This window comes from Athene noctua, chromosome 1 (assembly GCF_965140245.1).
Source record: "Athene noctua chromosome 1, bAthNoc1.hap1.1, whole genome shotgun sequence".
Classification (NCBI taxonomy): Eukaryota; Metazoa; Chordata; class Aves; order Strigiformes; family Strigidae; genus Athene; species Athene noctua.
This window is the reverse complement of record NC_134037.1, coordinates 194899016-194915337: the sequence shown is the minus strand read 5'-3', so window position 1 is coordinate 194915337 and position 16322 is coordinate 194899016. Positions and strand designations below refer to the sequence as shown.

Here is a 16322-nt window from a genome sequence, read left to right as displayed (position 1 = left end):
CCACCCCATCCCAGTGGGGGGGGGGGGGGAAATCTTGGAAAGAGCCTTGTTGTTGTGTAAGCACCTGTAAGGGACTTTTTGGACTTCTTGTCTGTCTCAACATTGCTATCGCACCACCACCATTTCCTGGCCTCGGTGTCCCGTGGACAGGGAGAAGTATGCTCAGGAGAAGAACTGTCCAGATGAAACCACGACATCCGCTCGAAGTTAAATCGGGACAAAGATGACATGCAGGCTGGCATGACCACCATGAACACAGGGGCGTGCACGCATGGAGGACCATGAGATAATGAGCCCCGTGGAAATGGGCGGACTTTTTGGAGGAATCTGGGACAACAAAAGGACTGCATACTTCTCTCTCTGGATATACATCTTTTCACTTCTGAAGCTTGGAGCACTATCGTCTGCACCAGGATCGAGTCAACAGTACATCACTGGATTCGTGGTGGTGGTAACTAGTCTTGCTGCATCTCTGCTGTTTTTCTTGCTTAGGGATTCTTACTTTTCCTTCCTTTTCCTCTCTGCCCTATTGCTATTACCAGTTGTATACCAAATAAAGTTCACAACGTTGTATGGCATCTGACCTCATTTGCGTCTTAATCTCGTTCTTGGGATTGTTTAAGAACCCTCCCCGATACTGGATCAGGACAGCACCCCTCAGCAGTAGCCACAACACCAGGGTGCTATCAACACCCTACCAGCTCCCAAAATAAAATACAGCACCATGAGGGCTGCTATAGCGGAAAATCAATTCCAGCTCAGCCAGACCCAGTACACCATGATAAATGGTCTTCATTGTACTTCATTCCTTTGTTAGTCCATTCCATTATCAATCATACCATCACTTTATTTGGGAACATTAGCTTAAGATTTCTTTATTTGGGATTATTGCGATTATTTTGTAATTGCAATGACAGAACATGAGTGGGAACCTCTGAAGAAGCAGGACCCATCTGCCTTCAGTTCAAAGGTAGCAGAGATATTCACCACATTACTATATAATAATGCCTTTTTATATATATTATGCAAAAGTAAAGATGTAATATGCACAATTCTTTAATAATCTAATCAAGTTCCCCATTACAAAAGCAGTAAGAGATCTGTTAAAGGAAGACACATATGTTTTCCAAATTTTTTTTTTCTCCGTGACCAGTTTGCATTGATAATGTTATTGGAGCATCAAAAAGTTCAGTTAGTCTCTGCTTTACAAGCCATTCTGCATGGAGATAGCTTGAAATAATAGACAAAACTAAGAAAGAGTTTTCATTGTCAGGGAATTCAATATTCCTGCCTACAATATTTTGTCCCCATTATATTAGATCATTTTGGTCTTCAGAATCTAAGAATACAGATTTGCTAACTCTGGTTTCTGAGACTTATAGCAGAGACTGACATTTACATAGATCCTCAAAATTTCAGTTGGGCTCAGTGTTTGCACAAAATCAACTTGCCTTGTATGCCAGGAATAGAACTCAAACTCTTGCAACATCTTCTAATCATCCACCTCTTTAATAGTTTCCTCTCATAAATCTTCAGGCCTTTTCCATTTCCAGAGTTAAAATTACCAAGGGTAAAATTAGTGCAATATTGTGCAGACAATGTAGTGTCAATTCCCATGATGCTCTAATATTTCAGTTTCTTGTAACCATTTTGTCCATTTCAGAGGAATTGTATGCAACCATGATCTCCATTATATCCAGAATTTTAAAAATCTCACTGATGGGATTTGTTATCAAAGAGGCCTCAGAGCTAAATTAATAGGGTGTATTGGTTAAGCCAACTATAAAGCATCACAGCCACTGGGATATTAAACAATTGAGTTACTCTGGAGACTCTTGATAACGTCTTTGTCCCTACACACCTGCTAGGCTAAGCTTTGCCTTGGTATCTTATAAATAAGCTGTGTATCTAGAAATACATCTTGCTTTCCAGTTTTGGAGGTTTGTTTTTGTAATTCTTCATAACCATAAGGACAACCACATTCCCTTCTTTTTTTCTGTGACCTAGATCTGTTGAAGACCCTCAATCCTGTGATATTTTTTTCTTCTGAAAAATATAAAGATAGAACTAAAGTTATCCTACTGTCAGTTACAGATTGTTCTCAAACTTTAACAACTGGTGTTAACTTTTAAAATTTAAATGTCATCACCATTTTTTAAAAGCTTCTTCTTACCGATAATTAAAAACAAGTTAGAGTGTCTCCTGTTCCCATGTGTGTTTTTGTTTTGTTTTTTTTTAAGTATTCAACACTAGAGCCCTTTCATTGATCTCTCGCCTAGCAGCTGTATAAAAAAATCCCCTCTGCCTCCAGCGTAAAGGTATTTTGCACGTAACAGTCACTTCCACCTGTTCATCTCAAAGATTTAAGAATACAGTTTTACTTCTCTGGATGCAAATACGTTGTAACATAATAGCTATCCACCACTCCATCTATCCCGGATTTTAATGGAAACGCAGCACAGCAGTGTACACGTGAAGCAGGAAGAGGGATGCCCTTCTTCTCTGGCTCAGTACCACAACTGCCAGCCACGTTAACACTGCACAAAAACACTTCACCATCAGAAACGCCTGGTGAAGGCACCGGGCTGAGCCCTGCGAGGGCCGAGCAACAGCAGCGGTGGTGGGATAGGGCCTCTTTTCCCCAGGAAGGAGGCAGTTTCAGAGGTGCCCGCGTTCAAAAGCCATCCTACAGCAACCGAGGGAGCGGTGCAGGGGAGGCTGTTAGCTCGTTCGTAGGGCCTATTTCTGCCTCCAAAGCTCCTTCAACTATCTAGCCCTCCCTGCTCTCCGTAGCGCCTCAGGCCTGAGCTGCAAAACTCTGCAGGGGCCCACACGCCAGAAGGGCAAGAAGGGCAAAGTCCCACAGGTGGGAGGCCGAGCGGGGTGTCAGGGATCCCGACGGCCTCCAAAACCCGCAGGGATCCTTACTCCTCCTCGCTTGAAAAAAACAAAAAACCCACCAAAAAAAACCCACAAGATGAAGACCACACTCGTGAACGCGAGCACCCCACACCGGGGTTTCCCCGCTGCCTTCCCCTCCGCCTCCACGTTCCCGCCGCGCACTGCGCATGCCCGGCGCCGCCGCCGCGCCGGTGCCCGGCCACGGTGCGCGGGCCCGCTGCCGCCGGCTGCATGGCGGAGGAGGAGGCAGAGGAGGAGGATGGAGGGCTGGCAGCCGCGGGGAGCCCGGCGGTGGCGGCGTCCGGCCGCTTCGTGCGGTGCCTTTACGCGGTCGGCTTCCTGGTAAGCGGGGAGGCGGCGGGTGGCGGCGCGGGGCCCTTCCGGCGCGGCCTGGGACGGGCGGCCGTGCCTGAGGAGGGGAATCTTCCCCCCCACGCGAGCCGCTGCCCGGCCCCGCCGCTCCGGGACAGCCGTTGGAGGCGGAAGAGGGACGACGGCACCGCAGCGGCTCCGGGGCCGTGAGGTGCCCGCGGGGTTGTCAGGAGGTACTGCAAAGCGCGAAGTCGGGCAAGCACACCCCCCGCTGCCCTCCCCCGTTGCCTGGGGGGCGCCTCAGCGTCCCCGCTCATAGCGGGCTCCCCGGTCACGCCTCAGATAAAGCTGCCGGGTTTTGAGCTACATCACTCCAGCTGCTTTTCTGAAGTTGGAATGTTTGTGGCGATAGTGGCTTGTCGCGACCGTATTGTTTTATCCGTGCAAGCAGTCCTGCAGTTTGATACAAAGGGATAAATTTTATCCCGTGGGTGCGGTGGGATAGCGCAGCACCCTTAAAACAAAGTTTTGCCTTATTCTTATTAGAGAGCTGGTCCTTGTTTCTCTCAAATACCAGTGGTCGGTGTAAACAAACAAACAAACAAAAATCCATGTTTTTTCTAGAGAAAAGCCCCTCACTGAAAGAACATAGAGTTCCTTTCTACTTTATAGAAGGTTTTATTCTGTAGTGATTCATGACCCTTGGGAAAAAGTAATTTAATTTAAAATTAAAAGGGATAACTTGGAAAATTAATACAAAATTAGTACAAATTTGCACACCAAAATGTAGATATATTCTCTTACCTACCTTTAGGCTGGGCAATAGAAACAATCTGGTTGGTTTGTGTCCTGGAGCAAATATTCCAGGAAAAGATGTGTTGGAACAAGCTTTAGTTTTTAACTCACTTTTAAACACTGTGGCTCTTCAACCCTGTAGTAGTACCTTGCTGACACCAAGCTGGAGTACACACTGAAATCAGCCAAGAAGTGAGTGTCCATTTAGAGGGTGTAAAGTGTGGTGAAATATTGTAATAATGAGCAGTTGCCTGTATTGCAAGCTTCCTCTAATGAAACAAATACAGCATACTTACTATTTGACATAAGAAATTATAGGTGAAATGAGAAATAACTACCCATAAGAGGATAGCAGTTAAGGGGTCTTGCTCTACGTGCATGCCTATGACAAGTCCAGTACTGACAGGGTATATTCCAAGACTTGTCGTTTTTAATGTCTCTATCAATGACCTGGATGAGGTCATTGAACCTCACTTCAGGTTTGCAGATGACACTTAAGATTGATTTATTAAAAATCTTCTTAAGTTGTGTGATCTCTTTGCTCACGCTAATGTATTTAATAATGATTCTAACCTTGTAAATCTCAGTTTCAACCATCAAAAGATTCTTATAATGACAGACTGAGAATTTACTTAGTGATATCCATTGTTACAGTTATTCAGGCTTTGGACATACAATGAATGTCTAGTCTAGTGCATCTCAGTGACTGGTAAAAGGTGATCTTGCTCCAGCAGGCATTCTGTAAGGTTCTGCTGCGATACAGAACACTGAAGGCTTGCCAGATAGTAGTAGTGAAAGAACTACTGGGTCAATGTAGTTATCTTAACAGAAGATAAAATATCAAAAGGAATGAGTAGGAGAGCCATACACTGTTCAGGATGGGCAGTGTCCTTTGCCCTCCTCTTGCAAAACATTTTTTATTTATGCTTTGCTTTTTTTCTTTTTTTTGTGTGTTTCTGTCTTTTCGCTACATTTCTTTAGTTATACACAAAAGCAGTTTTTAGGTAGGTTTAGATCTACCATAACTTCTTCCCTGTTGTGATTGAAAGTTAAAATACTGTAGACTTTCCAAATGTACTCTCTTTGCATAAGTTAAAAGTATTTTTGGGTGATTGAAATTACAGGCCACTTTACATTCAAAATAATAGGACCAAGTACTTTTCTTGTTAAACAGATAATATTCCTTTAATATATATTAGACTTTAACTCTTTAAATATATATTTTCAGAATGATTGTATTTAGAGGGGAAAAGAGAACTGCTGTTATCATAGTTTTCACTCTTCCGTGAGGCAATTATTTATGTTTCGGTTTATGTGGTTTTGTAATTTTGTACATACAGGATGCATTGTAGAGGTTACAACATACCATGCTGGCTATGAAAAATTTTGTTTTAATCTTGTATTGATACGGAAAAAATTTAAAATTTCTTTAAATATTGACTGTTATTAAGCCAGGTTGCCACTATCTTTGTAGATTGTTATTAAAACTTTTCCTGCCTTCTTTTCAGGATTTATTTGGTGTGAGCATGGTTGTTCCTTTAATGAACCTTCATATCAAATCTCTGGGAGCAAGTCATACAGTTGCTGGAATAATAGGTGAGTTGCAGTACTTGATTGATTTAGCAAAGAATAAGATAATGTAAACTGGATTATGCCTTACTGCAAGTTGGACATTGTAATATAACTCTTCCTTGCTAGTAGCATAATAAAAATTCAGGCCAATTTCCAAGTGAAACTGTGAGGGAACAGCGTTAGACCCAAAGAGCTGTCCAGCCTTGCGTACTGACAGTAGACAAAAGCAGGTGCTTGGGAAAGAGCATTCTTGGAAAGAATAAGGAAGTCTTGTAGTAACACTTGTGCAGATGCTTCTTCAGCATCCAAGAATTCACAGCTCAGCAACCTGGGGAGTCAGAGGTGTTGCTTTTATTTTTATTGTTATAGACTTTGCAAACAGTAATTCTGCAGCTGGTTCTCCTGAGCCTTCCAATGCCTATGATTGCTTCCAGTTTGGTTAAATTCCTTGCAGCTGCCTTTTGGCACATCTTTAAGGGATGTTTGCAAGTAAATTCTGAAGATGTGGAATTTTATCGTAAAAAAATGAAGTAGTAAGATAAATTCTGTGGTTCTAAAGTTCTTATTTATATTTTACAGTACTGTTTATGGTTTGTAGTGATACAAGCATGAAAATCTTTATAGCTATATGTGGTTGACGTGGGCTCTGTTATTCAGTTTTTGATTACCTTGCTTTTTATTTTGGATGAAATTTAGCACTTTTCATGAAATAGTTCTGGTTCTGCTCTGAGTTGACAGTTCTCTGAGTTGACAAGGTAGTATTTTAAGCAGCAATTCATCGAAAATATGTTTTCATTTCAACAGTCTGCTTTGATTTTTAACTTTAAAAGAAACTGGGTTTTGAGGTGTATTCTTATAAATGAAAGAGCCTAGCAGATGCTTCTCTTTGTGCTTCTCTTCTGTCACTAACTGCTGCTAAACGTTTAGCGTCCAAAATAAAGGAGTGGGGTCTGTGGTTTCTTCAGGGCTTCTGTGGTGCATTGTTACAGGTTGAAATCCCAAGTGGAAAGTAGTTAGTGCCTCCCAGTAATGAAATTCTCTCCTGATTCTGAGAAAGCAGTTACAAATGCCAAGGTCTGTTTTGTTTAATACACCATATGAGGCAACATCCTTCTGCATTACATAGTTTTATAAGTTTTCAACATTTGTTTTTTTTGTCATTTCTGAAACTGTTTCCTTGGTTATGTGCTAAACTCCACCCTTGATTTGTCCTGCTCCCTCTTCCTATCCTTCTCGTAAATTATTCCTAGATTTTTTCTCATGTTTCCCATTTAAAATTTTGTGCAGTTTTCACTTTTAAAAGAAGTTAGTTTAATTTTTAACATTGGTATTTTACTTGTTTGTTTTAGGATCTCTTTATGGTATAATGCAACTGTTTTCCAGCACATTCGTGGTGAGTTCTAACGCTGCGTTCCTGAGTATGTTGATATTTCTATGGATTTTAGGGGGGGAAAGAATGAGGTTATTAATAGTGTTTCTTGACATTTTGAAAATGTTTATAGCGTTCATATAAGCATTTTTGGTTAGAGGATCCAGTTTTTAGTTTGTGTGGAAAATGTTTGTTCCATTTATAGGAAATTGCCAGTTTTTTCAGAATAAACTAAACAGAATACAGACTTTAGACAAAAACTAGAATCCAGATTTGGGCTCAGATACATTACTGAGCATGTCGCAGTCACACAGTCTCTTCAGTGTTGGTGTTAGTAAAAGCAGTTACCTTCAGTGCAGTAGCCTGTCCAAAAAGCAGTATCACGAGGCAGCACATCACGAGCCTCTTGCCTAGAGTTTGCTTTCCCTACTCAGTGGATGGTGCCTTATAATTTGACATATGGCCTAGATGAATGCGTTACATCTTTGAACTTTGTTTGGTTTTGTTTTCTATTAGCTTTTGATTTTTCATATCCTAATCTAAGCAACAGTGCAAAGACTAAACCTCTTGAATGCATGCTTTACCTATCGATCCCTATATTTAGCCAGGAGAGCCTTTCATATTACACTGGTACCTCCTGGCTTTCAAGAAAGCAGATTTGGAGTGTCTCATGAAAAAACTGTTTCAGGGTTTGTTATGCAGGCCGCCTGGGATAATTTGCTTCTCTAATCTGGCATTTTCTTTGAACTGGAAGACCATTGCCTACCATTTTAAAAACCTACTTTCTGTTTGGAATCAAGCTGACTTATAAACATGTGACATGCAAGTTTACTGTTTGCCCTTCTCATAACTACTTGCTACTTGTCTGCTCTTGGATGACAAGCTCCTTGTAGCTAAGATCATTCCTTTTAGGATGCTCAACAAATGTCTAAGTGCATAGCGACCATTGATGCAAATATTTGTGGCTGGTTGTGATCACATTTTCAGAGGCCTACTACTGGTATTTTATGGTGTTTATTGCAGGAATTTATATTTTTTTAAGATAAATTATTCTTAAAAAAGCTCTATGCATGATATTAAATGGAATCATAGTTTCAGCAAGTGCACTGCCAGTAGGACAGAACTCTGCTTATGACTTCTAGATTTTGAGCACTTAGAAATATTGTGTAATAAGCTTATTAAGCTTTCATTGACAGTCCTTCGATCTCTTTTCTCAATTTAATTTAGAATTACTGATTGTTCACTGTACATAGTTAAATATTATAAAAAGCTAATCTTAATTTTTGGTTTTGTGAAAGGGCTGCTGGAGTGATATAGTAGGAAGACGGTATTCCCTGCTTGCATGTATTCTTCTCAGTGCACTGGGTTACTTCCTTCTTGGAACATCCCCCACTGTTCTCCTGTTTGCCCTTTCTAGAGTCCCTGTAGGTGAGTAAACACTTGGCATTTTGCAGTTTAAATTCCTTGTAGTCTGAGCTTGAGAATTACTATTAGAGAAGTCATGGTATGTGGGTGGCTGCATAGCATCATCACACAGCAGCACCAGCTGAACCCTAGTAATGGAAAAATCTCTACAAATCAAACGTTCTTGTGACTTTTTTTCTGAAAATAATTTGAAATGTATGCTCAACAACTGTCACAAATTTTATGCCACCTTGAAAAGCTAAATCTTGTGAGAACAGGAGTGCAGCAATTCCTTGAAAGGCTGTTGTAAGGTAATAACAGGTACACAATATACCAGGTCACTGCTGGAAATCTTGCAATGGAGAATGGAATGATATGTGTGTTATTGTTTTTTTCTCATGCTGAAAATATACCTCAAAGTGATACAACAAAATTTGGCTGAAATTTTAGGTCACTGCTTCAACAGAATATTTAAGTTGTGTGAAAGCACGTATGTTTGCAGCACTGAAGCTAAGTTTCTGCCAGGGTTGGTATCAGAGTTTGTACAATAGCTGAACATCTATTGCATATATTCTGATGTAAGTGTTGCTATTACTATGAATACATCTACTAAAAGGCACTTTTATGGCCATTAATTTTGATTTAGGAACTGTTAATATCTCCTAATTTGCAGACAATTTGCTAATTAATTGTTTGGTTGATATTTATTTACTCAGTAGAGGTAATACTTTTCAATGCTAACAGCACTTTGACAGCATTGCCCTAATCAGAGGGAAGGAACATAAAAGATTGCATTATTAGTATTCCTGCCGTATGTTTACCCTTCTGTGCTCTTCTTTTGCCACCCACCAGTTTCCCGTATGAATTTGGTGTGTTACAATGCTGGAAATCTTCATACTCAGCAAAGTTGGTACAGAGCTATGTTCATAAACAGACAAGCCATTCCTACCCCATGTTCCCAAACCCACCCACAAGTTCCTATTTTAGCAGCTATTTTATTCCTAGTGTGCTTCAGTGCTGAGCTTAGTTACTTATTTCAGCAAGGCTGCAGGAGCAGTCCTTCGACACAGATGACTGAACAATTTTGATTTCCAAGTCCAAATCCTTGAACAGTCAGGATGATGGACATGGCCCAGTGTGCTGCATGACTCTAGCATTCAAAAATTTGTGGTTAAGGGAATCTTAAAAATTTATCAATCGTAGAGATTTTGACCACTGATATTTCAGATAGCTGCTTTTAATCTTTTGGACTGAGCAATGCATGTTTATTATTTTGCCTATATTATGTTGCAGGTATTTTCAAACACACACTCTCCATTTCTAAAGCCCTGCTTTCTGACTTGGTTTCTGAGAGAGACCGCCCGTTAGTAATGGGCCGCTTCAACGCAGCCTCTAGTGTGGGCTTCATTTTGGGGCCTGTAGTCGGCGGCTACCTTGCAGAGTCAGAAGATGGCTTTTATCAAGCATCCTTCATCTGTGCCTCTATCTTCCTTCTGAATGCTGGTAAGTTGCATGTCGTATTTTGCATCTTGGAGCCCTTCATTCCTTGCTTTTGTGTTTTTGTGCTATTTGTAATACCTTGAATTCATGCTGCATTTATCATCTACGGCATACGTGTTCTGTATACCGATACTATCTTTTGAATTTGAACCTGCGTGCAAGAGAGGGAATTTTGAAACAGATAACCTCCGGATGCTTCTCCTTTGTATTGTATCTATCGTTTTTACATTCAGACACAGGAATGGGAATTTTTAATGTGCCCAAAGATGAAGACTAGAAATCAGGATTTTTGGCTTTAGCCTTCAGATTCGTTTATATGTTGCAAGTGCAGCATCTCAGTGTTCTCCGTGTTTTCACCGCATTTAAAGTTGAACTGATACTGTTACACTAGACACAATCTTTGTAATTTTGAAAAGTGGAATGATTATTGAAGTCCTTTTATAAATTTTGATTTTTACAGTAAAAGTTTTAATCTTTTTTTTTTTAAAATTTTAAAGTAAATTTCCAGTCAAATTGATGTCTTCCATGTAAAGTTCATGTAATTGAATGAAATCAGCTAATTTCTAATTGCCCTATTTAGGTCTTGTCTGGATGTTACCCTGGAGTGAAGAAACCACTGGCAATAGGGAACATCATCAAGGCAACAAAGGAACAGACAGCTTCTCAGCAAAAGCAACTTGTGACCTGCACTTGAAATCAGGAACTAATGGAGCTATGGCAAGCGGTAGTCTTTTCCAGTCTCCATGGATCCAAGTTGCAACAGTGCTGAAGAGGATTAAAGGAATTGCGTGCTCTGATCTGTGGGATGTATTTTTAGTGCGGTTGTTGATGTCTGTTGCTATACTGCTGTACTATAGTAATTTTAGTCTGGCCTTGGAGGAGAGATTTGGGGTGAAAGCCTTGTTCTCTGGATACCTATTGAGCTACAGCAGTGCACTTGGAGTCCTGGCTGGTTGTCTGCTCGGACCAATAACAAGACTCTATCAGCACAATACTTACAGACTTTTGTTGCACTCCAGCACTTTTACCTGCACGTTGATTTTCCTGTATGCATCAGCGCTGAGCATATGGATGGTCATTTTGTCTTCTACATTCTTAGCCTTTTCAACTACTATAGGTCGTACTTGTATCATTGATCTTGAATTGACCATTGGTGGGAATGAGGCCAGTGGAACGCTCCTAGGTGTTGGACAGTCTGTGACATCAGTGGGACGTATAGTTGCCCCTCTCCTTTCTGGAATTGCTCAGGAGTTCAGTCCTTGTGGCCCGCCAAGTCTAGGGGTTGGACTAGCTTTAGTAGCGATTCTGATAATGAATGCAAACAAACAAAAATACTGTAGCCATGGAAATGTTAAGTTAAAAAATCAATAGCTGCAGATTTGGATTGCATAGATTTATCTTACAGGAGAGGCAAAGTGAATCAACCTGGGGTGATGCTTACACCTGCCAGGCTTGTTCAGTAGTAGCAGGATCTTTTAAGAGGGCACGCTATGTTCATATAGAGGCAAGTACATACCAGTATTTCTGCTGCAGGGATGTTAACTCCTAGACAAATGATACTCTAACTGGTACCACTAGAACACTTGTGAGAGGGACTGGTGTTGCTGTATTCTACTGGCTGGGATTCTTTAATGGATTTTTAACTTTTTTTTGGAGGGAAAAAAAGAATTACATGAAATACACAAATCCTGCTTGCTTACAGTTGAAACGATGTTTAGATTGATAGATTGTTTAAAAGACAGAAGTTGATTCTTATTTAACCAGAGGTGAATTTTCATTATTTAATCAAAGGGAGGATTTGCAATTTAGCTCATTAGCCTTAATTTCTTATGCTGTGGTCTGCTGCCATTTGTCTGCTCTGACAGTAGCTTAATTAACAGAGTGTTTGCTTATGTGATTTTGTTAAGCATACTTTGTCTACAAAACTTGCTGCACAACATGTAGGCACATTGGGGTAGCCATCTGACCCCTGCTGATTCCTGGTCTTTCCCAGGTAACAGAATTGGCTATATTCTAACTTCGTATATTAAAAGACCTAAAATGGACAATTTTAGAATACAGGGTCATTCAGAGTGAAACTGGGACTGGATGTAAGCTTTATTGAAACTTGAACTTGGTGGTTCCTGTTTACTAGTAACTTCTACTGAGCAACTTTGTCATAAATTACTTGTTAATATTTCCCGTGCAATTTTTCTACCTTAATTTTAAGAATAAATTTGTTTCTTAATTCTTTTGAATGACTGTTAAAGGTGTGCTGGAGCAAGTAGCAGTAGCTCATGGATCTGGAGTAGTGCATTCTTTCTCATCTCTGGAGGCGTAAGTGACATTTCAGCGACAAGAGAAAAACTATTCGTTGGTATCTTAGTCTTCATTTAACTGCGCTGCTCTGAGATTACTCTCAGAGCTATACTGAGAGTTGTAGCACTCTCCTGTGTTGTTTATCGTTCAAACTCATATACTTGGCAGTCACCACTGCATTTCATTTGAAACGTATGAAAAATGTATTTTGCACTGTTCCGTATGCTTTTCCTAGTAGTACTTGATGAAAGTACAAAGTCAACAATATGTAATTGTTGAGGTTTGGGTTTTTTGATTAAAAACAATTTAGATATCCCCTTGAACACATCTGTGCAAATACTGTTGCTGCTTCAGGACTCATAGATGGTATTTTGCATTTTGTATTTTCTTCTTTATCTTATCCAGTGCCTGTTATCATTTTAATCATTGTTGAAACCTCAGTAATTCCAGTGGCTGCACCATGGGCATATGTATAGAACTCTGAGTTGTTTTAATTTTATATATTGACATAATGACTGTGTGTCTTATTACTGCTATGATTTCAATACATATCCTCAGAGTTCCTTATTGTAATAATCTGTGTTTCATTTCTCCCTAGAAACTTAAGGCATTTTTCAGGTGTCTTACCTACTCTTGCCTTGCTTGGTAGATGCCCCAAAATATTGTTGCCCTAAATTTCCTATTTTCTTTCTTTCCATCTTGTAATTATTTTTTTTTTTCCTTAAAACCACCATTCTGTAAATCAAGGACTTATGTTTTGCAACTATAGCAAGGGGTAAAGGAAAAGGGTAGACAAAAAACCCTGAGAAATTAATATATATTAGTGATTTTTCATATACTTCTTTGTTATATGATCTAACATAACATTTATCCTTCGAAGTTGCTGCACTGATTTAAAGCTGAATTCTGTAAATACCATAAAATTCAGTTTATGTTGGAAAATATTTTTATTTTGAAAAATAATTCTCCATATAAGCGAAATAAAAATTAAATAATCGAATTGAGAATTCTGCAGAAGGCTGTGGTCTCAGGAACATGTTACAAATTGATGTTACAGAAAAAATATTCTTTACCTGTAAGCCAAAATGATTTCTGAAGTGCTGCAGAGACATTTCTTTGTAAAGCCTCAGTTACAGAAAAGTTCCACTATTTTTTTTTTATTTTTTAAGCAATAGAAATAAAATGAAGTGACATTGCATGTCTATAATTTTGTCGCTGTGTGTTTTCCCCTGCTAAAACTACAGCACCAAATAGAGGTGTTCACGTCAATATGAAGTGCAGTTTATTTTTTTTCTTCAAGCTGTTCCTTAAAATGATCATTTGAATCTGCCTGCTTTTCACATAAAAGGCACAGGAGCCAATTCAACCAAGAAGTAGCTTGACAGTGAATGAAAAAGAATAAATGACAATAGAGAATTTAGCAGTTTGGAGATGGAATGCTAAAAGCCACTGGTTTAGTGCCTGGAGAGGATGTTTGAATCCCTTGTGTTGTCTCTGTGTTGCCATAACTGTGCAAATTCAGAGGGTGATGAGTAAATGACATCCCTGGAGATGAGATGTGACTTCCTTTTTTAAGTTGAGGGAGGAGCAGTTGCAGCTATCTTTGGCTTCAGTCTATGGGGCTTTACTGAATTACTCAGCAGATTCTTTAATCCAGTTGTGGTATCTGAAGACTGTAACAAAACAGAGATCTGAATATGAGCTAAAGAATAAAGTTTCTACCTGCAAATTACTGAAAATTTAAAGTTTTCCTCTTGCTTGCTGTTACTTTAGTTTAGGGTTGTTTTTCTTGGGCTTGTAGGCAGGGTTGGGGGTGGTTTTGCCTTTTGAAACTTCCACTTTTTTTAAGTGGCTACTTTTCTGCCCATTATGATCAGATGATGTTGAGAAGGCTGTGTAAACAATATAGTAATTTTTTTCTGTAAAACAGCTGGTAGCATATGATATGTACTGATTTTGTTGGTTTTAAATGATGAAGCAAATCTGGTTTATTCCATGTTGTGTATGTTGCATACGTTTGAAGAGATCCTTTATAAACATACCTGTTCCGTGGATTTCAGTTTCTTGTCCTGCTTTTTCTCTGAATTTACTCACTGCAGCACCGTCACAGAGGTCAGTACCATTCTCATTTTCTGAGAATGGGTTGATTATTGAGCAGATAATGCAGCAAGAAAACAGGACAAGTGTTGCTTAGTAACTGGCTTGCTCATTATTCCAAGCACTATAATGCCATCGCATTCTATCTGATGAGAACCTCTGTGGGTATGCTCAGGTCCTGCCAGCCTCTATTTGGTTATGGGTGCTGTGGAATACCCCTGGGTAAGCAAGGCTTTTTAGCTCAGCACTCTGGGATTTGAAAACCCAAGACTGGAGCGTGCTGTATAATTTTAAGGACTCATTCACAAAGAGCTGATCATGAATCTTGTAAGGGAGTTTATTGGAGCCTGCACTTTGAGAATCAAATGACTGTGAGTGGAGCTCAGACTTCTTTCTCATAAAAATGAAAGTTTGTAGTGCTTGTTTTAAAGGGAAGTCTTTAAAAACTTCTGTGTTAACTTACAAGGAGAAATGAAGCCAAATTTCTAGTTATTTTAAATCCTTAATTAGTGTCACAGAACTACTTTTGTGATGTGCGACACAATAGGAACTGCTCTTCCATTCTGTCAGATTTGTAATAAATAGGAGATTACTTAGATATGAAAAAATAAAGTAAGTAAACTAGGGTATTTAAAATGGCTTTTCCTTTTTCTGGAAAAAAATGGCTTTTTGAAACAGACCCTGTGGCAATTAGGGTGCTGTTGTAACTCACAAATTTAAACCTGCGCACATTTCAGATCATGAACCGGTGAGACTCATCAGAGCAGCCAATGTGACCACTGCCTTCCGCAATCTTAGTTCCTCGTATTCTGTCAAACCTCACAGGACAAAAAGGCTTCAAAGCTCATCAGTGCTGTGCAGGAACCGCATCAGTATTTGCAGACTTGGGAGAGGAATGGTGCCGTCTCCCATCGCATTGTCCTTATAAGATCTGTCTACCACCTGCAAGAAGAAATCTTGTGATGGTAAGATTCTTAAGTGGCTCAGCACGGTATCCAAAAGGGATCCAGCCACCCCTAGCCCTTCTAATCTCTGAGGGCTGGCTAGAACACAAGGGAATTCAACTCTTACCAAATTAATTCCTCACCTTAAATGCAACACTCCCAAATGCTAAGGTTTTTGTTCAGAGAATTAAGCTGCTGTGCAGTTTTTTGTTTTAAGTAGATCCCTATTTAGCTGGCTGTCTAATAAATAGGCCAAGAGGGAGATGAAACTTTGAGTTGAAAGTTGTGACAGCTGCCACTGCTGTTCCCACAACTGACAGTGTCAAACACAGCTGCAGGTTTATGTAGAAAGGGCAAGTTATATCATGATCTGCTAAAATGTGGGCTAACAAAAAAAGGACTGTTAGTCCTCCTGTCTCTCCCAGATTTAAATAGCACCTGAATCAGGTAGTCCATGACTTCTTCCTCTACTGCATCCTAAAGCTGTTCTTCCTCATGCTTGGACTTGATACCCCTTCCCTCATGTTTTCTGCCTGAGCCTCCAATTTACTGTTGGCCTGGCTGGGGCTGTGTATTACAGATGCCATGTTTTAAGCATATTTACAAGGATATTTTTATAGGATCAGAGCTCTTGTAGTACAAGAAGCATTCCTCCAGCCAATTTCAAAATCCTTCATTTTTTCTTCAGGAGCTGGGGGATGTTGTCAGAACTTAAAACAGTTTTGGAAATGGTGACCAGCTGAAGCATTTCTTGCAGTGTCGGCCTTAAAATGTTGCTGGTGTCTGGAATTGGTGGGCTTGGCATCTCTTGAAAAACGTGGTGCAGGGTGCAGTGTGTTTGCTCTCAGACACCTCAAGATACTCTTCCTAACAGCATGCATGTTATTTTGGCCAAATTTTTAACTTTGTTTCTCTATGTGATTTCTATGTGGCTTCAGCAGAGAAGGATATGCTCAAGTTTCTAAATTGTTTTGCAGCATGGTTTTCTTTTGTTGAACACCTGTAGTTTCAGTGGAGCTTGCATTATACTTTAGTATCAAGTAGGACAGCCCTTACATTTTGCCTCTTGCAGCAAATTATTCTTGTTTTCTCTATCAAATACCTGCTTAAAACAGATACCTGGATGTCTA

General features: G+C 39.8%; 1 protein-coding gene across 1 annotated transcript; it reads left to right on the top strand.

Moving 5' to 3' along the window:
• Positions 1 to 2815: 2815 nt before the first annotated feature.
• On the top strand, positions 2816 to 14601 carry MFSD9 (major facilitator superfamily domain containing 9). Its single transcript, XM_074909223.1, has 6 exons — positions 2816 to 3243; positions 5517 to 5604; positions 6930 to 6973; positions 8248 to 8377; positions 9647 to 9856; positions 10434 to 14601. Exons 1-6 carry the CDS (start codon positions 3133 to 3135, stop codon positions 11222 to 11224), a joined length of 1374 nt encoding a protein of 457 aa, XP_074765324.1. The 5' UTR covers positions 2816 to 3132; the 3' UTR covers positions 11225 to 14601.
• The last annotated feature ends 1721 nt before the right edge of the window (positions 14602 to 16322 follow it).

Excerpts from the sequence above, each read along its gene's own strand:
- MFSD9 (XM_074909223.1), top strand. The coding sequence starts at position 3,133 with ATGGCGGAGGAGGAGGCAGAGGAGGAGGATGGAGGGCTGGCAGCCGCG. Across the intron at positions 8,378-9,646 it reads CCTTTCTAGAGTCCCTGTAG|GTATTTTCAAACACACACTC; the intron begins GTGAGTAAACAC and ends ATTATGTTGCAG. Across the intron at positions 9,857-10,433 it reads TATCTTCCTTCTGAATGCTG|GTCTTGTCTGGATGTTACCC; the intron begins GTAAGTTGCATG and ends TGCCCTATTTAG.